Raw genomic sequence first — 21,393 nt, forward strand, 5'->3', positions numbered from 1 at the left:
CAGGGACGAACAAAAAAAAATCCATATAAATTATATTGTAAATTGATGATAAATAATTTATATTTTAGCATATTTTTTATTTATCAATAATTTATTTTAAAATATTAATATGTATTTAATAAATATTTATGATAAATAAAAAATAATTTAAATAAAAATTTAAAAAAATTCATACAAACTTTTTTGTTGAAGAAATGTTTGTAAAATTATTATTGCATAAGATAATTGTTCATATTTAATATATAGATATATATGTTATAAAAATAAGAAATTTAAGACAAATAAATTGTACGTGAATTCAGACAAATAAAATGAGAAAAAAAATGGATAGATTCTTTTGGACAATTAGATAGAGAGAGTGGATAATGGCTTTACAACTAACTTTTAATTAAAGATATAAATTATAATGACTTTTCTAAAAATGAATAAAGAAAATAAAATTTAAAAATAAAGTCGTCAATTAAAATGAATGTTTAAAATTATCGTAAATTTATAATTTATTATATATTGTTACATTAATTATGTATTTTTTTCAGTAATAAGATTTTATTAATAATTAAAAAGTTGAATAGTGCAGTGTAAGAATGAAAAATGGTACAGATTCAACTAATAAAAGAAGAGTTTATATAATTTTAAAGATAGTGAGTAAAATTGGCTTAAAAACAGAAGATATAGAGTTAGTTGAAGGTGATTAGATGAGGATGTGGTTAGTCTGGTGACTAATAATCTAATTATAAGATATAGAATCAAAATTGTTAGCTGTATATATTAACTATTAACCAAATCCGGGGTTTGACTTGATAGCCATCAAGAAGGAAGATAAGAGTAAAAAGTGAATCTGAAAAGGCCACGTGGCTCCATTTGCATCATCACCGTCCTTCTCCCTCGCTTATAAATAACTCTTCACTCTCTTCACAATTTTCATTACCAACACTCTCTCTCTCTCGCATTGCCTTTGTTTTTTCTGTTTGATTCTTCGTTCCAAACACTACCCATGGCCGGCGGAGGTTTCACCAATGGCGGCGGAGGCGGCGAATTCGAGGCCAAAATTACTCCGATCGTCATCATTTCATGCATCATGGCTGCCACCGGAGGTCTCATGTTCGGCTACGACGTCGGCGTTTCAGGTCTACAGTTTTTTCTTTTTCACCTACCTAGCCACACCCTATTTTTTAAAAAGTAAAACAAAAATCATTTTTTTAATTTCTAATAATTCTCATGTATTAATTTCTATTCTTATTCTAATTTTCCTCAATTGTTTAAGGAATACTAGACTCACTTATTAGACATTTATCCCTTATTGTTTAAAATACATTACTATCTCTTTCTACCAAAGATGTTATTGTAAACTCCAAAAATATTAGGGGTTACGTTACGAAATCGCATTAAGTGGTAGATAACATAAACTTTTCTTGATGAACAAAATCGTAAGAAAAGTTAATTTGACATAGCAGTTATGAAAAAAACAATTTTGGATTGGATAATGAAATATTTACAATATTAGTTTTTTTTCACCTAAAAAACCAAAAGAGGTTGAACGGATACTGGTTTGCCTTGATGACTGGTGAGGCGTTAATATGGGAATCTCACGTAAGTTCCCAAAATTGCTCAACCACCGCATTTTAACCAAATAACCTGTAAGGGCAATTTCGAGATTTCACATAACTCACTTGCTAATGCCAATATATTTCACATGGTCAATACTTCATTAATTTTTTGTTTTTGATTTAAATGAAATGGTTGTATTAATTAATTATATAATGTTAATCAGGTGGTGTGACGTCTATGCCACCGTTCTTGAAGAAGTTTTTTCCATCGGTATACAGAAAGACAGTGTTAGAGAAAGGACTAGACAGTAATTACTGCAAATACGACAACCAAGGATTGCAGCTTTTCACGTCGTCACTGTACCTTGCTGGTTTGACTTCAACCTTTTTCGCCTCCTACACGACGCGTAGGTTAGGGAGAAGACTTACCATGTTAATTGCTGGCTTTTTCTTCATCGGTGGTGTTGTGTTTAATGCTGCTGCTCAAGACCTTGCCATGCTCATCGTTGGGAGGCTCTTACTTGGTTGTGGAGTTGGCTTTGCTAATCAGGTTTCATCACTATTTCTTTTACGCTTCATTTTATTTTATTACTAGTTTTATTTTAAAAATAGTTAATCATCCATACATTCTGATGTAAAAAATTTTATACCGATAATTAATTATATTTTTTAAATTATTTGATTTTATTTTTATTTCATTAAATAAATAACTGCAATATAATTACTATTAAAGGTATAATTAATTCTTTAAAAAAATCGGTTACGCAACTTACGTTACATACTAATAATTAATTGGAGTTAGATGCATGCCGCGCCTTGACTTTTGAGTTATTGCTTCTAAGGTAGTGAGAAATAAAAATAAATGAGCACATGTATGTTTGATAGTATGCGATTCGTTCATTGATTACTATCTATTATTTAATAGATAGTATTTTTTTTTATGTATGGAAAAAAGTTTTGTACGGTTTTGTTAAGTTTTTTCTTTTCATGAAAAAAGAATTAATGTTTTTGCTTTAGAAAGTTGCTTTTAAAAAATTTTAAATGTTTATTTTAGTTTTTTATATATAGAAAAAGTATAGTTATAATTATCAATGTAATGAAAAAAATAACTTCTGACTTCTTTTTTGGTTTTATAAAACTTCTGAAAAAAGTAAATCACTTCTTTTTTATACTTTGAAAACTGTTTTAAAAAATAAATGGACGTGAAATTGGCTTCTACTTCACATAGAATCTCTAAAATGCAAATGAATTACCTTTATTTTTATATAATCTTAAAATCTATTTCTTTATTTATTTTAAATTAGCTCAATCAATTGAATCCTCTGCCACAGTTGTCACTGTGTCTAGGATTGTTCACATTTGTTCAACAAATGTCCAGTTCGAGTATTTGTTCAATGGGATATGATATTTTTTCTAAATTATGAAAGGGGATAACATTACACAGTACACCTCTATAATACAGTTTTTTATTCCAATTTGAAGTGTATCGTTGGTTTTGTTTTATGCCTTCAAACTTAACTAGTCAAGATTCCCGTGTCCCTTTCGTCCAAAGACGAAAATTAGTATATTCAGATTTTGTTTGGTGTGCATTGCGTGTGTCTATATTATATACAGAGAACATGGCCGACGCATAGATAATATATACATGTTAAGAATTTAACATATAAAAAATATATCCCAAAGTCTTTGTCTCGGACAGATGAATGTCCCCACAACTATATTGTGGATTGTCGTGCGCCAACGGAAGACAAGTCTCTAGTTTAAACTGAAACTTTTGGGACACTTGTCCATAATTTTTCTTGTTACAACCAAAGTCTTGATCACCCATTAACTTCTCCAATCCATTTCCACCACCTTTATATACTTCAAATATTCTTACCACTACGATTGTATAAGGAACAGGGACCACTTTTTGTACCATATTTTATGATTATTAGTTTGTCACTTTGACGCAATTCTTTGAAGCTTCCTATTTTGAAATGAGTTTCCATTTTGGAATTAAAAAGAAAAAGTTCGGGGCCCTTTTTTTTTTCTTTTCTTTTGTAAGTAGTTCACAAGGTCAAAGTAATGCGTAATCATTACTTTGACCTTGTTTTTGCGGATTTCTTACGCATATAAGCAATACAACTAAGCTGTTTGTGGTCCAAATCAATTAATAATAGTAAAATTAAAATGAAGTCTTACTAATTAATAGTTAATGGTATCAGAAAGCAAATTAACCTTACTGACTCAAATTTCGTGTTTCATTTTTATGACAGGCCGTACCAGTGTTCCTTTCTGAGATCGCACCTTCAAGAATTCGTGGAGCATTGAATATACTGTTCCAGCTCAATGTCACAATTGGCATTCTATTTGCTAACCTTGTTAACTACGGCACCAACAAGTAAGTATCTTTTGTGCACCCCTATTGCTTACTTTTCTTCAAATGACTAGTTCATTGGAAATAAAAACGAATCAGATGATGTATGTGCTTGAAATTAAAGAGCAAGTTATAGTCAAAATAGTAGTCCCCACACAATTTTATTTTTTGCTATGTTATTGACTTCTTTCGTAATAGGTTATAATCATAAGTAATGGTTAGCAAATTGAACTAATGGATCATACTAGTGTGGGTGCTAGCGGTCAAAATTGTTAACCTCATAGACTCAACTAACTGTCGAATGGAAAACAACAAAATTAAGATAATTTCTATGACTTTTATTGCCGTAATCAAAATTCAAAATAGTATAGCACATGCTTGCCTCTTTGAAGTGTACTGTCATCTGCTAACCTGAACAAGTGTCCATTTAGATTTTATCCATGAGACATCTGTTTGGGTCTGGTCAAAGCTGCACGCTTCAAAGAAACACAGACTAGGTTCCTGTTCATCAGTGACATCTTGAACTACGCCCATTGTAGTACTTGAATTACTGAGAATCCTGTTCCAATATTTTGCATTTTAAGAAAGAGAAAAAAGAGAGAGAGAGAGAATTAAATAAAACCCCACCCCGAGTCCATGACTTTCGTTTTCACGCGACTCGTGGTAACCCAACTTGGTAAAAGTCTATATGGACCAGGCCCAAAAAGAATAGTTGATAGAAAACGATGTAGGCTTGTAGCTCCATGTTCACTAGGTAACCATTTAATGAGTTATGAGGAAAAGAATAACCACTCACAGTTGTGAAAAATTATTCCGAGAAGAACGTTACTCTAAAAAAAAAACCTGCCGTAGCATGTAAACTTTTAAAATAAGTAGTAGTAAAAGAAATGCAAGGTAGCTAGTAATTATGAAATCACCCATAAAGTCAAACCAGCTTAGTCATGCCAAAGATTTTGGTGAAGAAATCAATGTTGTTGAAAATCATTATGTTGTCACGTAAAATGATTGTTAAAGTTTCCAGACATAATAATTGAATTCTGAATCTGCTGTCTTGATTTACGTTGTACTACTGCTGTTCAAATTGATTGACTATCATTGATGTTATGACCTGCATCGACAGAATCAAAGGAGGGTGGGGTTGGAGGCTATCTCTGGGGTTGGCGGGTATCCCAGCAGTTCTACTCACCTTGGGAGCCTTGTTTGTGGTTGACACCCCCAACAGTCTCATCGAACGTGGACGCTTAGAAGAAGGAAAAGCGGTCCTCAAAAAAATTCGTGGCACTGACAACGTTGAACCTGAGTTTTTGGAACTCGTCGAGGCAAGTCGTGTGGCCCAAGAGGTCAAACACCCCTTCAGGAATCTTATCAAGCGCAGAAACAGACCACAAATTGTCATTTCCATTGCCCTCCAGGTAATTAAAGTGTTAGACTTAATCTTTTATTTTTTGTGTTTTTATCACCCAAAATCAAAATTTTCATGCAAAATTAATTATAATAACGTGTTGATTATTGATGTGAAAAATCAATTATCGACTTACCATGTCATTTTATGTATACCATATCAGTAATCTACATTAGCATGTCTTGTCACTGATAATCGGGTCATGTTAATAATATATCAAGTCAATGAATAATTAAATGTGTTACATTGTCAGTTTTTGTAGCGTAACTCATTGGTTTTGGTTGTGTGTTGTAAAACAGATATTCCAACAATTCACAGGCATCAACGCTATCATGTTCTACGCCCCAGTGTTGTTCAACACGTTAGGCTTCAAGAACGATGCATCCCTCTATTCTGCTGTGATTACAGGGGCAGTCAATGTTCTCTCCACTATTGTCTCCATCTACTCAGTGGACAAAGTGGGGCGTCGCATGCTCTTGCTCGAAGCTGGCGTGCAGATGTTCTTGTCTCAAGTGGTGATAGCAATCCTCTTGGGAATAAAGGTGACGGACCACTCTAATGATCTCTCCAAGGGTTTTGCAATTCTGGTGGTTGTTATGGTGTGCATTTTCGTGTCCGCGTTTGCATGGTCATGGGGTCCTCTAGGGTGGCTTATTCCAAGTGAGACTTTTCCATTGGAGACTCGTTCTGCTGGCCAGAGTGTCACCGTTTGTGTCAACTTGCTCTTTACATTCGTCATTGCACAGGCATTCCTCTCCATGCTGTGCCACTTCAAGTTTGGCATCTTCTTGTTCTTCTCTGGCTGGGTCCTCATCATGTCTATCTTCGTGGTTTTCCTCATGCCCGAGACTAAGAATATCCCCATTGAAGAAATGACGGAGAGGGTGTGGAAGCAGCATTGGTTCTGGAAGAGGTTTATCGATGATGAGTATGCTTATGATGAGAAAGTGGCCAATGTTTCTAATGGCTATGATCCAGCCTCCAGGTTGTAAGATGAGTATTTTATTAGGGTTTAGAGTGAGTACGTGCTAAGTAAGAACGTGGGTTAGTTGCAGCTAATTAAGCAAGTTCTTTTTATTCCTAGGCCTGCAACATTGTTATGAGTTGATCAAACATTTATTATCCTGATTTGCAAGCCATATAAGATAGATAATTTTTTTTTCCCTTCGCTCGCTTTTCTTCTTGGAAAAAACTTGTTCCATAATCCATACACTAATTATTTTTCTTTATGTATAAGATTTTGAGTTTGACTGTCATTGTTATAATTCCAACTGATTAAAAACAAGTCAAACACGACTTTAATGCTTGTGTATGTTGTGTACCGGGATGTTGTTAGTCCATTTCCATCATTCAATTATTATTTTTATTTCTGAAAACATGGAATCACAAATCTTAAACTACTATTCTCATGCGATAGCTTGAGCTTGGAAGTGGAAAGTTGAATAAAAACAAATAATTTGGCAACCAATAAGCTGGAGGCAGAGAGTATGACTTTAGCTTTGACATTTGTTGTTGCAAAACTATACTGTACAGTTACGCCATGCAAACCTTTAGGCCCTTTGAAATTCTGACGACAGTACCTAATTATAAAGGAGCAAAACGTGAAAATGAATCTAACAATGGTTGAGGAAACAGCAATAGGAGCAGATAGTACTAAGGCAAAGAAACAGAACGAGTAATGATAATAAGCGAGAAACGTTGTGGTATTTTAAAATAATCAAACCATATACTTAAAATAATAATACCGTAGAGTATGTAACCAGATCATTGACTATGACTAACTAGATCAATAAGTAAGGTTTTATTCTGATTTAATTAATAATTTTGAGTTTAAATCTTAAATATGTTGGAAGAAAAATAATTTTATTATTTATAGTATTATCTAATTCAAATAAAATTGTCTTAGTCTAGAAAAAAAAAAAAAATTACTGTGAAGATAGATTTTCTTTATATCAAAATCTATCAATAATGGTGAATAAAATGACAATGACACAACTCATGTCAATATTTTTGCCTCCGTTTTAAAGTAAACAGTGTTTTGCTTCTTATTTATGTGAGAAAAAAATCCTTTCAGTGGGTTTAATGGAAAACAAGCTTAATTGACCAATAAATCACCCAATTTATCTTCAACAATTACTTGACATCTGGATTTGATATTCGTATATGATGATAACGTATTGGATGGTGTATAAAGCGAATGCTTATTGCTTTTCTCATGCGCAAAGCAATGTCATCTCAAAATGGGAACAATGTGTTATCATGATATTTCAAAATGCGGTTGCTATGTCATGATGATACTCACCAATCATTTGACAAGAACACGTTAAAAATACAAAAATGGGTGATGATGGTTGCAATGAAGTGCAGTAGCCGCACAGATCCAAACCATTTCCCCCGACATTCTTTCCTTTCAAGTCTCACAACCTCACACAACCAAGATCATCGATGTAGCAGATTGTAAGGATAGAGAATATATGCAATTAATATATGACCAATTATCAATTTTTTGGATCAAGTTTTTATTTCATTAGCACTTCGTTAGTATTGTCAAGATATAAGATTCAACACCCTTATATAATCCTTAATTAGGCCAGCTTTAACCGCAATTTATTAATGTTCTTTCTCATCAATTTTTTTTCTGCATGCGCCCCACTTTTTTTTCCTAGTATTTTATTTTCACATGATTGTTACTTTTTGAAAGTCAAGGTAAAAAACCCAATAAGATACCACCCAATTAAAAACGCTCTTACATGCAATAATACAACTTGGACCACTTTTACTCTTAAATGACACAGTGACACTTGTATAAGTTTTACATACATCTCATGCAAGTTATAGGTTATTAATATTTTTTTGTCATACATAATAATCTAACAAAGTTTCAATTTAACAATAAAAGGGATCAAACAAAATTTAGCTAAAAATAGGAAAACAGTCCTCCATCCACTGCCACCGTCCTAACTTGATTGCAACGAGACATAGGGGGCCACTTTGTTCATATTAAAAAGGAGGTTTTCATCAAAACAAATAATAACAAAAAAGAACGGGACCAACTAATTCACTTCTCCGTTCTTCAAGTTCCTATCTCCATCTCCCAAACAAATTTATGTAATATAAAAGGACATATCATAAAGATCCCAGAGAGAAGAGAAGAGCCTCAATTGCTCAAACCTCAAAAAAAGGAAAAAGGGTTTCCTAATTACTGAGCAGAGCTTGTAGACATGACATTGGTCGAGAGAGCTTTGGTTTTCTTGATGATGATGGCAGCTTTACATGTTTCACATGCAGCTGTGCACAAGGTTGGGGACTCTGCTGGATGGACCATCATTGGTAATATAGATTACAAGAAGTGGTCTGCTACTAAGAACTTCCAACTTGGTGACACTATCAGTAAGTCCCCTCACTCCAATTTTTATGGTTTACTTATGTTCATTATTATTACTGAGTTCAAAATCCTGTAAATGGTACCTGCAATGCAACCTCCTTTCAGAATCAAAAGAAAATAAACAATCTTACCAAAAGTTAATAGTTCCGTCAGATCTCTTTCTATCCATGCACAATTTGGTGTAGAAAAAAATATAAGAATTAAAAAAAAAAAAAAAGATATGAACAACATTTCTCTGATCTAGGACTCTAATCATTCTGCTCTTTATTATTAGAATTTAGAAATATAAAAGCATGTTTAAATATAAGTTAAAAATATTTTCGAGCATTTCTCTATTAAATATAAAGAGTTATTTATCGTAGAAAAGCTCTTTATAAGTTTATATTAAACATACTATAAGACAACGTTTTTAGTGCCTCAACAGAGAGAATTTACTTTTCAATCACCTAACCTTTTTTTGTTTTGATTGCAAGGGGCATTTAGATATGTGTTATGAAACAGTTGTTAATTAGAATGGCCCACAATATTCATTTGCATTACCTTGGTTTTCATGGTGCTCTGCGCTTCTTTATTTTTCTATTGGTAGCAGTAGTATTGGTATAAGTGAAAGAATTAAAAGAGAAATGTTGGTAATTTGTGTAATCAGTTTTTGAATACAATGCCAAGTTCCACAACGTGATGCGAGTGACACATGCAATGTACAAGTCATGCAATGCAACATCTCCGTTGAGCACCATGAGCACAGGCAATGACACCATAAAGATAACGAATTATGGTCACCACTTCTTCATATGTGGCATCCCTGGTCACTGCGAAGGAGGACAGAAGGTTGACATTAACGTGGTGAAGGTATCTGCTGCAGCTGCACCCACACCATCATCAGCAATGGCCTCTCCGGTTCCCCCTGCCACTGTGCCTGCACCTTCTCCGAACAATGCAGCCTCATTCATTGTTGCAAAGGCTTTCGCCATGGCACTGTTTGCACTTGCTCTTTCTAGCTATGCATGATTCGGATTTGTACTTGTTAGTTGCCAAGAGTTTGGTTTATGAGGCCATTTCGATTTTATTTTTTTTAATAATGGGACATGTCACTATATTTCTCTAGAGCTTCATTGTCAAGATCCTTCGCCTAGATCGTAGGCATACTTTATATTTTTTTTCGCGTAGTCAAAAATTGAAATGTATCAATGTTATTTTGAATTAAAATACGTTGCAAAATTAACTCACTTTAAAATATTTGTTCCTTCATCTTGATGGGGCGGCTTGTTAGTGTTCATTCAGCCATATTAACGAAATTAGTATTCCAAACATAATTGTTTCGAATTAGTTTGAATAACTGATTTATTTTACATCGATTTTGATTTAAACTAATTATCATTAATTCAATTCTCAAATTCATAAATTTTCAACTTGGGAAATAAACTCAGCCTAATCAACTTTTTTTTTAATCCCAGTCTATAACAAAAAAAAAAATATTAGTGAAAATAATATTAAAATTGTTTTAATTACTTTCTCAAATTATGGATGAGTTGGGGATTGATATTTTATCCTACCATTGATAAAATTTAAATTTAAGATTGAAAAAGTTAATGAATGAAGATTAAAAAAAAACTTTAAATAAAATATTAATTTCGATTTTTACTTAAATTTGACGATATAAACCGAATCAATTAATCAAAGTTAGATTGATTTGGTAAAAATTGATCAAAAAATATTTTAAAAATTAAATAAACTCAAATAGGTTTGGGACATGCTTTGTACACGTACCAAAGGATCCACAAATACTCCTAATTGTAAATATTTTCTTTCTTTATTACTCAGTTTCCAAGCCTTCTAAAGACATAACAAAGGTAAAGAGGCATACTATACCTATCAGAGAGATTTACATACCAAAATTAGCGGATAAGAGTATTAGCAAATTTATCTAATCTAATGCAAATCGCAAAAATAAGTTATAAACCAAAATTTAAAATTGGATAAAAAATAATTTGATTGAATAATAATTCAAAAATATGAACTTAAATTTTGATTGGATTAATTTGGCTTTTAAATTAAATTTAAAATCCAACTTAAACCAACCCATACTAGGCTTTTTTACATAAATAATATTATTTTATGTACTGTCCCATCTTTATGCATTATCTATCAAACTCTTCTCATGAGCTTTGCGAAGTCAATGTCCTTAAAATCACACTAATTTAATGGGAAAATCCCCCAAAAAAATCGAGTTAGATGACTTTTTCTTATGTGTGTGACTTCATTTTCTTATCACCCAAAATAATAATAATTACTACTTTCTTCCAAATTGATTGTAACAGATTTGGATCCTCTCGGGCATTACCCCTCTCCTGCCTCTCTATCTTTCTTCTCTATTTTTTATTCCAACTTTAATCTCTCTCTCTCTCTAGTGTACTCCCCTCGCCTCTATACGTTTTTCTTGACTGAGGCAGGAGAGTATCCCAGGGCATGACGTCAACCAAGAACTCAGATATTTAATAAATCATATGCTAAATACAACTATCATGGTATCATTATAATGAATTCTTCCTCCCTATCCCTAATGGCTAATATACAAAATTCTGGGGCAAAGTGTCTATAACCCCATACCCCAAAATTGATTTCTCTAACCTATTTGAACATGGATACAAGAAATAATAAAGAATGATCTTCAAGGAAAATTGGAAGAGGAAAGGACTTCGAGGAAGTTAGAAGCAGTGTTAGTCAGGTGTCTGATTCTGAAGCAGTCCAATTAGCAAAGGGCGCTCCACATCTATATTCCTTGTCAATCTTTTATACTGATGCTGAATTCTGTGATGAGAAAATCATGAAGACAACTTGCTTAAATCAATTTATTGGATTAAGTATATGAATCCTGGTAGATGCATAACCAATCTTTGCTAAGGCAACACAATTGCACAGATTTTACTGCAGAAAAAAGACAACAAAATATGAAAATGCATAAAAGTTTCACGTCTCATTCAACCCTTAATGACTTTGCACACAGCATTGAACTATATATATCCAAAAACATAAAATTTCCCTTTCGGTTGGACAGGACACTTTTATATTCTTCCATTTATTAAACTCAATCCAAAAACTCAGCAGATCTAATTATGAATAAGTGTAAACTCTACTAAAAGGTACAGCTTGATTAGAAGTTATAAATCATTGAAAAATCATGTTTCTTTTGAAGAGATAATCTGACAAAGATGTCCATAAATTCATACACTTTCAGCAAGTTGTGCATACATGATCAACGACATATTTCATAATGATAATTGAGTACAAGGATAGCATCCCTATTTTGTGCTCTAGTGCATTATTCAAAACAATAAATAGCAATAACATTGCTGACACTAAATATCAGATCAAAATTTGCAAAGATCCACCAAAATAGAACCAAGTTTTATAGGCATTGTGGCAATCCACTACAAAGTAAAACTTAAAATGTTTTTAGCATCCAAACAAATGTGACATAAAATATCCAAATTTAGAATTTGAAAAAATAGAATAGGATTTAAAGTGTGTAAAGCATCAGAGACCTTACACTAGTTGACTGAAGCTCTAATGTATTCACATTTTCTTTCTCCTGTCCACAATTACAAAATACAATAAGGAAAAAAAAAAAAAAAGCTTTTGCAGGTTCAACTCCAAGACACCAAAAAAATCAATTAGTTACTAAGATTACCTCAATCAATAAATCTTTTCTCGTTATCAAACCAAGCACGCGAGATGGACGAGGAACAACAAATAAATGCCTTAGACCAAGTTGACGGAAAAGATTGTATACCTGTGTCATCAGTAAGACATCATGATCATCAGACAACAAAAATGGAGAATAGAAATGAAAAAGATTATTTAGGGGATTTTAAATTGCACACCTTTGTCAAAGACATATCTTCTGGTACAATATATGGTGAGGGATTCAAAAATGGGGCAAGATCGATGTACATTTCTAAGTCATCTGAACTTAGATGTATATCATCAATACATATTCCTTTACTAGATACAGGCTTTGCAAATTCACCAGAATCATGCCTGGAAATTAAGGAGGCATAAAAAATGCAGTATACAGATGTAAAAGGCCAAACTGACAAATCTCAAGAAACCTTACCTAATTGATCTGCCCCCACCTCTGGGGTCAGAGGGTAAAGGGCTATGCTGGAAATCAACCTTTGACTGCAGAATTACCAATAAATGACTGCACAGAAGAAAAGGACATAGAAGCGTGTAAGCTACAACCAAAATGATATCAGAGTATAGAGAAATAAAAAAATTTAATTATGCTCATTTCTCACCTACGAAGCACTAATCCAATAACCAGTGGTTCTCCACTTCTTGTGTGATCAATCACCTTTCATAGTTAATTGCGAAATACATACAACTTAGATAATGCAAGGAACAATGCTGAACACAAGATTAGTAAAAAAGTCATACATACTGGAAAGCCATTGTGTTTGTTGCTCCGAAGAATGGAAACTACATCTGAAACCTTGACGACACGAGGGAAAGAGACCACCTTCAATAGACAGATTTACACATACAATCAGTGGCCAAAGAAATAACTACAGTACAAAGCATGTGAAACATAGTTTATCAGTGGCAACCTCATTTTTCATACATATTAACCATTATAGGCAACAGCAGCACCTCATTAAGTTTATCATTTTAAACAACATTGGTGTCCTTTCTCTTTGGCCACCCAGTATAATGATCTAAGTTACACAGTAACCAATAGATTTTAGGTTGTATCCACTACCATAATTTAATGCATATATATTCAATCAAGCTTTTATTTTTGAATCCCCTCCTCTCTCTCCTTACTATAAGCTAGACTCAAAATATTTCAATCTGCCTTTAACACAACCTCTTTCACTTTTTGATTATATTATATTAGAAAGAATCAGGAATGGCCCGTAGTTCAATTTGGTTTCCTTTAAAGTTGGGTCAGGGTGTGTTCTACATTCAAAACAATTTCACCAGTGGAAATACTGAAAGAAAAAAAATTAATTGGACAATGGCTAACAAGAACAGATGAGCAATTTGTGTTCACCCTTCCCCTCCTTGCTGGAAGAATTTGCAGCAAAACAAGAATTACTTAGAAAACAACTGTTAATGTATATGCAATTTTTCTTAAATACAACAACAATAAGCCTTATCCCACTAGGTGAATGTTCATTTTCTTAAATAATTTAAAAATTATATTCACCCTTCCACTCCCACAGGCTTCCTTTGCTGTCATATTTCGCATCTCATATTTAGGCCTTGATTCCAGTAATGGAATGCCTCTCAATTGAGCCTGCTCCTCGTAGATACCTTCGTTAAAAGCATCACCAACAGCCTGTATGGCAAAAGCTTAGTGCATTTATTACTGATATTTCTTTGTAGAAGGGAGTTTTGATATGCTTACCTTTGATATAAGAAGAACAAGCATAATAAGAGGTAAAAATTTTAAGTTATTTGAGATTTCAACCATAATGACACATAGAGACACTGTCATCCGCATTGAACCTCCAAGAAAAGATGCAGCTCCCAGCAAAGCATACCTGAAGATATAATTACATTACATTAATTGACTACTCTATTTGAGATCATATTAGTGTAGCATTTATTAAAACAAACAGTTAAAACAAAAGCATTAAAAGAGTTAATCTTTAGCGCCATGGTTGCTGAGTTTCACATTTCAACAGTCATTTTGGTTTGTTAATCAATTTGTCTGGACTCTGGAAAACTATCACTAGCATCTCAGCAGCCATATATATGTGAACCCATCAAATTAGTATAAAGGCTATAAAGCCTACGCACTCTAAAAATAGCAAAGTATCAATGTCACACCCACATTTCATATGTATACCCATAGCATACTCTTAGATACATATCTGAGGAGTATCCTCCAATTTTCTCTATTTTTTTAAAAAAATATTTTAACCGAAACACTTTGGATATGGCTCTGAAACTTTGAAAAGAACTAAAATTACATGAAGCTCCAAGACTTCTGAACAGGACTAATAATGCTTTGGGGTTGAGAAACAAATATGTAAATCCTGTGACATGTTTGGGGGATGAGGGGATATATAATATATAATGATGTGTTATTTTTGCATTTTGATCGCAAGTGTTTTTTTTTTTGTAAATTGTGATTATCATCTACAGTAATATTCATGAGTAAAGGAAAATGATTAAGAGCATTTTGGGGAAATATTATTTCCCAACATTTCAGTTGTTGCTTAGAAAGGAAAAAAAAACTTTTTGCAAAAAAAGTTGTACATTTGGGACAACAGCTAAAATTTGTAAACAGTTTTTTTTTTTAAAGAAAACAAAATAAGCTGTTTTCATGCATCTGAAAATTTGAAGTTGATGATTATTTTTCGAAGTTTTTTCTCTAAAAATTGATGTACAACATAAAAACTTATTTTTTTGTTGTACCCAAAAGAAATTAAATATCTAAAAAAAAAATTTTAGCAAACTTACCCAAACAATTTGATTATAATCAATTATAATAATAATAATCAATTATACATATAATCGATTATTGAAATAATCTAATTTTCACATATTTCTCAAAACACACTCTAATGTCTCTTCTTTATAAATATTGTGCATTTATGTAATGTATTTTTATATTAAATTCATGTTGACATATTTAGGCTGTATCATATCTTGAATTTCCCATATTCGTGTTGTATTGTACCCATGACATATTAAGTATCCAGGCTTCAGTGTATAAAAGTCTACAAGAAATTCCAACCAAGGTAACCTATGCAGATATCCAAATGGCTCAAATAAGTTAAAAAAAAAGTACCTTAGATGCTAAGGAAGGCTTAACACAACAGTCAATAAAGAACAAAAAGAGGCAGACTAAGCATTAAGGAGTCATGCCAAATAAATACAATAAAAACAGAAAAAAAAAATGTAACAGGCCCTCCCCAAAATTACCAAGCAAAAAAAGAATATATCCAAGGTATCAACATGTAAAACCAGGGATATATAGACAGGAGAGAAGTAATAAATATATGTCAAATATGAGGATTAAATACTACCCTCCAAGACCAAGAGGAAATGAGCAACTTATATTTTGGAAATTCGGGTCCAGGACCAAACAAGGTATCAGTGTTTAATTTTTCAAATAGCTTTCCAAATAGAGAATACATTTTCCTTTATCATAAACAAGGAGCACAAGAGGAAGGGGAGCATGTATCTAACACCCAGAAAACAGGATAGAAGATTAATCAATTGATATAGATGTCTTCTAAGAATAAAACCAACTCATATATAATGGGAAGTAAAATATATCGTTAATCATGATTGTGAACAAAAGCAAGTAGCAAACTCACGTTCCCTCTTCAATGTTGAGCTTTCTGTAATATTTTACGACAAACATGCCAACAAGGCGCCCATATGTTGATCCTATCATTATACCAGGAACAAATTGACCAGCTGGCACAGCAGTACCAAACGTGATCACTGCTAAAGCATAAAACATAACCTGCAAAATAATCAAGATAATAATTACAATATGAGCATGTAAAGTGTCAAAAGTGCCAAGTGCCAACACTCTCCAATAATAAGGGAACATGAAAATAAATCAACTGGAATTCCTATAGTAACTTTGATGACTACTGCCTCCATGAGGGGGGAAACCATCTATTTGGTGCATCATAATCAAAAGAAATTATATTTTTCATACCCCTTTTTGGAAAAACCAAACCTCCATCCTAAATATCTTTAATCATTTTCTGTTATTGGTTTTTATCATTTGCTCCCCACTGTATCCTTATTAAAAACTTGTATACATGCCTACCATACAGATACTAGCATGTACCAAAGTCCAAAGTTTGATACAATCATAACATAGAAAATATCACAGAACTAATGTCTGATGTGTGCAAAATTAAAATCAGTAAGCAAGAATACCAAAAAGGTTAATAAACTTTGGGAACTGTACTCATTTATTGTTTTTGCACTGAACAAATTCCTTATGGCATCATCCTGAAACAAAAAAAGTGGTCAATTAATGTAATGTTATAAGAAAAGTAAAACAAACTAAGAAAAATTTCAGTTCATTCAAAACCTGTGTATTGAAGAAAATAGTTGCAAGATCATTGTATTCCTTGTCTTTGCTACAAAAAAACTGCAAAATGCACAGAAATACAATAGTATCAATCTCCAAAAGTAATTAAAACCAAAGTGTCACCTCATATATCATTAGCAAGGAGTTAAATTCAAAAGAATGTCTACTATTGCAACAGAAAGTAAGAGGGGCAAGGGCTTTGGAAATGGGCATTAGATGCTCTCTGTCTGGTTTCATGCCATTCTTTTAAGGGAGTCTCCTCTAACCGCAGATAGAGAAACCTCAGTTTTGAGGCTTTTATTTTTTTCTTTGGTTTTGAGCTATTTAAGCTAACTTTTTTCTTTAGCTTTTCTTTCAAGGACTGTAATTTTGTTTTTTCATCTAATAAAATTTGTTCATTAATCAAAAGAAGATTACATGAGAGATGTTATATCACAATAAGAAACAAAAGTAAAGTGCTTCAGTGGTGACTTCATCCCTCATTCCCTCCCACTTTGAATTATCATTAAGTAGCATTGAATTGAAAACATAAAGATTGGGATAAAGATAAATGAAATTCAGTACAAACACAATGTCAAACAAAAAATATATATGAAGATAAAGCACATCAAAGAAACAATATAGAACTGATTTTCTTACATTAACATAATTCCCATACATTCCAGGTGGTCGTGGACATTCAATACCAGATGCAAGATCAGACTCAGGGCAAGGAGTACATTTTCTTAGAAGAGGCAGGCCAAATGAAATGGCTGATGTTAAAATGGATACAAGGCATGCTTCAATGATCTGCATTTCAGAGGAAAGAAGGAATGAATGACAAGTAAATAGATTGTACCACATGCAGGCAAACAAAAATATGTTTGGGCATTGACCACTCTCTTGATTTTTCTGTATTTTACAGAAGCAGAGAAGATAAAAATCAAATCAAAATTAACAGCATACCTTGACCCTGTTCCCTTTCTTGTGAAGATAATTTCGACGCCAAGTAGTAATATAAAGTGTAAGCTGATTGAATAAAGCTCCTGCAAATTATTAATACTATATTAACAAATGAACTAGGATCAAGTAAAATTCATGGTACAATTTATGTACAAAATAAGGGCAAAAGTTCCAACCTAGTAGGCCTCCAATAACCCCAATAATAGCCATTGGCAATAACTCTGCAAAGGAATAATCCTCTTGACCACTAAAAAATAAAACCAGTCAAGAAGAAAACAAATATCTGAATATTCAACTGACAGTGAAAAAGGTGACAGGTCTTAACTCTGATATATCCCATATTATGAATCCACCAGACCCGAAGTGTCCACATTTTCCACTCTTACACCACCCCATTGCAGCTCGGACCACTACAGCCACAACAGCAGAAGTGAAGAAGACACGCCACATGAGTTGACTCCTCCACCTTCAAGAGCATTGAGAATAAATTAAAAGTGCACAAGCAATAAACAAATATAAGAGGAACAAGCACCACTATCTTTACTGCACATGCTTCTAAGCAAACAGAATTTTTTATCAAGAATTAAAAACCCTTACCAAGATGTAACCTCTTCCAATGCAAACAACACACCACCAACTGGAGCTCTAAATGCTGCAGCAACTCCAGCTGCACATCCACAGGTTACCTTTTAAGACATCAATGAAATTATAAATGAGAATTTTCTTCTTCCACATTTAGGGTTGAAGCAGAACTAATGAACTGGAGATCATTGTCATTTTGGCAAAGGTGGGGGTGAGGGGATCATGGAATACTATACACAAAAGTACATTCTCAGCTCTAATCAGGTCAAAATTATAACTAGAAGATTAAAAGGGAAAAAAGTGGTTTACAAGATCACGGCGATCGCGGTCACTTTTGAATACTTGAAACCACCTCGAATTTAGATGATACTTAGTGGATCCACCCTGCTCAAGGCATGACATCAAAGATTATTTCAGTTTCTTGGTTGTATAGATATACATATATACAGAATAAAAATCACACAAAAGCTCAAATTCAGAAATTGCAGTTCTTTGGGATGATAAATGTTGTTACCATGAAACTTAATAGACACTTCAGGTGGTATTGATATCAATTTTTAGTCTCATTTAATTATTTAGGTTAAATAAAATATTGAGAAACAGATATTTCAGATTTGTAAAGTCTCATGCTTCTACTCTCTGAATAGACTACATTTAACTTATTGTCTTGATACTGGCATTTACTGAGTAGTGGGTACTTACTTGTCCAAGCAAAGAAGCAATACAAGCACCAGTATGGACAAGAGGACCTTCTTTACCCAAAGCAAGGCCTCCACCCACTGAACCAATGCTTCCAAATATCTGTAGCACATAAGAAGAATCTTGCAATAAATAGACGGACAAACATTTATGAAAAGAACCCTCCAACCCACATGATATCAAAAGATAAGGGGGAGAAAACGTAATCCATCACACCTTTCCAATTAAGGTTCTGAAAAGAAGGATGCCATGAATATCAACTCCTGAACATAAATGAGAATCAGCACTCTCAGTGTACTGGAAATTTTACAAGATCAACATTCAACACAAATCCAAAACCCCTGGAAGAGTTTATCTCACCATTTAAGTAACCTTTGATTTCAGGAATACCAGATCCAGCAGCTGCTGGTGCAAATTGTGTGATAATATATACAGAGGAATACACCAAAACCAAGTTGATCAGGACATATACGACAAAACCAGCAATATATGATTTCTGAATTATGTCAAAGGTCACGGAGAACTTCCAGCCAGCAAAATTTTCAACAGCAATATTGATAAAAACAGCAGCAAGTCCTGTACCTGCAAGCAATCAAAGAAAAATATGTATAAAAAACAAATATAGTATGAAAGAAAAATGTCAGGTGTGAACCAGACTGAAGGTGTGTTTGGTAAAATTGGAAAGTTCAACACCAAAAATCACCAAACTCTTAGCCATGAAAACTCCAATATGTGTGTTAAGATAAACAGTTGTTGTACTAAAGGAAACTAGTCTCAATAAATAATTTAAATAACTGCTAGTGAAAGAATTCTATGACCATATGTGTCACATATTTTGACTCAAATATTATTAAGACATTTTCACTGCTGAAAATTTTCAGCACTCAGTTGAGTTTTAAAACAAGTTTAAACTGAAGCTTAGAGTTCACATCCTATTTTTTTCCTCAATGAATTACAGATTTATACTACTTCCCGTAACGCTTGCAATGGAAGCAAAAATGTAGTTCGCTAACCAGAAAAACTAACTAAAGCACCGCAATTAAAAATCAAATCCCGAGAGTGAAAACAAAAAGCGCGTTAGCGAAGAAACAAGACTTCCAAAACTGCGATTAAATTGAAGAACGTACAAATGCCAATGAGCAACGCAAAGAACCATTTCACCACCAGCAAATAACTCACATACAGCTTCCCTCTCTGCGCCTACAATCTCAAAGGACAGCACAATATCACATCGTAACCGAAGAAGTATAACAATTAAGAATTAAGAAAATCAATCAAGCAGAATAATAGTTAAAACCTGTTCCTCGCGATAAGCAAAATTCTCCACGACTTCATAGTCAAGGCTCTCGACGCCGCCTCCGTCGTTGTTCTTGAGGATTCCAACGGCGTCGTCGAGGAGCTGCGACTCTTCGGAGTTAGGAATCCGCGACCAAACAAGCCTCGCCGTTTCGATGCCGTTCTGGAAATGATTCGCCAGCATCGTCGGTCGATCGGAACCGAGAATCAAAACCTAGAACAGAATTCCAAAACTACGCGTCGTTTCGTTCTGGTAGATTCAATCGCGCATCAGATACGGATCAGCGAGTGCGAAGCAGCAGTGCCGTAAACCACTCCCCTTCTCTCTCCGTACACTGTTGTTCCGTCGTTTTCCCTTTCAATGGTGCGTTCGATCGTTCTTGTCCTCACTGTGTATTCTATTCGTGTGACCAATTTCGTAAGTTAGAGGCAAGCAAATAAAAAAAATAAAAAATAAAAAAGGAATTACGAAAAAAGAGAAAGAGCAATTTTCCAATACGGATACGCCTACGTCACGGAGTTTTCACTTTTCACTCGGTTTACGGATGGAGATTTGGGATCTTGAGGTGGCGCTGTACACGGTTATCGCGGAGTTCTGTGTAAGTGTAAGTAATTCGAGTCCACTTTCTGTTGACGAGTTTAATTTCGATTAATCAATTCATCCTTTGGGTTAAGCATTACAAAAATTGATTAGTTGTGTTGATACATGTGACTCATCGGGTTTGCTGTCGTGAAATTTTAATAGATGCAACCTTTTTCTGCTGGTGGTTCACAAACAAGATATATTCTATTTCTCAAGGGGCAGCCAAATAAACCTCAAATGATAAAGTAAAATAAAGAAATACAAGCTGGTACTCTCTTTTTTTTTTTTAATGAATATCGTTTACACAGTCGATAAGAGTGTGTTTGGGCATATTATTTAAAATAAATTAGAAGAAAAGAGAAATAATCGGTAGAGAATAGAAAAAGGTTAGATAATTTGAAAATAATGATTTATAAATAATTAAATTTTAATTTTAATCATTATAAAATTTTTATTAAATTTTTATCTTTTAAAAATAAAAAATATTTTTTTATCTATAAAATTTATTTAAAGATAAATCAAAATCA

The 21,393-nt window shown here is 33.3% G+C and overlaps 3 protein-coding genes across 3 annotated transcripts; 2 read left to right on the plus strand and 1 right to left on the minus strand.

Annotated features, from left to right (window-relative positions):
- The first annotated feature begins 920 nt into the window (after nucleotides 1–920).
- Nucleotides 921–6,472, plus strand: LOC109800129 (Major facilitator superfamily protein). Its single transcript, XM_083066553.1, has 5 exons — nucleotides 921–1,127; nucleotides 1,772–2,097; nucleotides 3,806–3,930; nucleotides 5,027–5,318; nucleotides 5,608–6,472. Exons 1-5 carry the CDS (start codon nucleotides 995–997, stop codon nucleotides 6,298–6,300), a joined length of 1,569 nt encoding a protein of 522 aa, XP_082922679.1. The 5' UTR covers nucleotides 921–994; the 3' UTR covers nucleotides 6,301–6,472.
- Nucleotides 6,473–8,333: 1,861 nt separating this feature from the next.
- Nucleotides 8,334–9,927, plus strand: LOC109801293 (mavicyanin). Its single transcript, XM_020362326.3, has 2 exons — nucleotides 8,334–8,698; nucleotides 9,340–9,927. Exons 1-2 carry the CDS (start codon nucleotides 8,530–8,532, stop codon nucleotides 9,699–9,701), a joined length of 531 nt encoding a protein of 176 aa, XP_020217915.1. The 5' UTR covers nucleotides 8,334–8,529; the 3' UTR covers nucleotides 9,702–9,927.
- Nucleotides 9,928–11,165: 1,238 nt separating this feature from the next.
- CLC-D (chloride channel D) lies at nucleotides 11,166–21,005 on the minus strand. Its single transcript, XM_020360751.3, has 23 exons — nucleotides 20,285–21,005; nucleotides 20,115–20,187; nucleotides 19,348–19,569; nucleotides 19,204–19,250; nucleotides 18,991–19,089; nucleotides 18,598–18,672; nucleotides 18,304–18,392; nucleotides 18,032–18,172; nucleotides 17,883–17,953; nucleotides 17,710–17,789; nucleotides 17,404–17,553; nucleotides 16,765–16,824; nucleotides 16,608–16,682; nucleotides 16,028–16,179; nucleotides 14,104–14,239; nucleotides 13,903–14,034; nucleotides 13,135–13,212; nucleotides 12,992–13,047; nucleotides 12,808–12,894; nucleotides 12,575–12,731; nucleotides 12,382–12,483; nucleotides 12,236–12,282; nucleotides 11,166–11,501 (listed from the first exon to the last, which is right to left on the minus strand). The coding sequence occupies exons 1-23, from the start codon at nucleotides 20,465–20,467 to the stop codon at nucleotides 11,411–11,413; spliced, it is 2,403 nt and encodes an 800-aa protein (XP_020216340.2). The 5' UTR covers nucleotides 20,468–21,005; the 3' UTR covers nucleotides 11,166–11,410.
- Nucleotides 21,006–21,393: the final 388 nt, after the last annotated feature.

This window comes from Cajanus cajan, chromosome 11 (genome assembly GCF_000230855.2).
Source record: "Cajanus cajan strain Asha chromosome 11, NIPB_CcT2T_4, whole genome shotgun sequence".
Classification (NCBI taxonomy): Eukaryota; Viridiplantae; Streptophyta; class Magnoliopsida; order Fabales; family Fabaceae; genus Cajanus; species Cajanus cajan.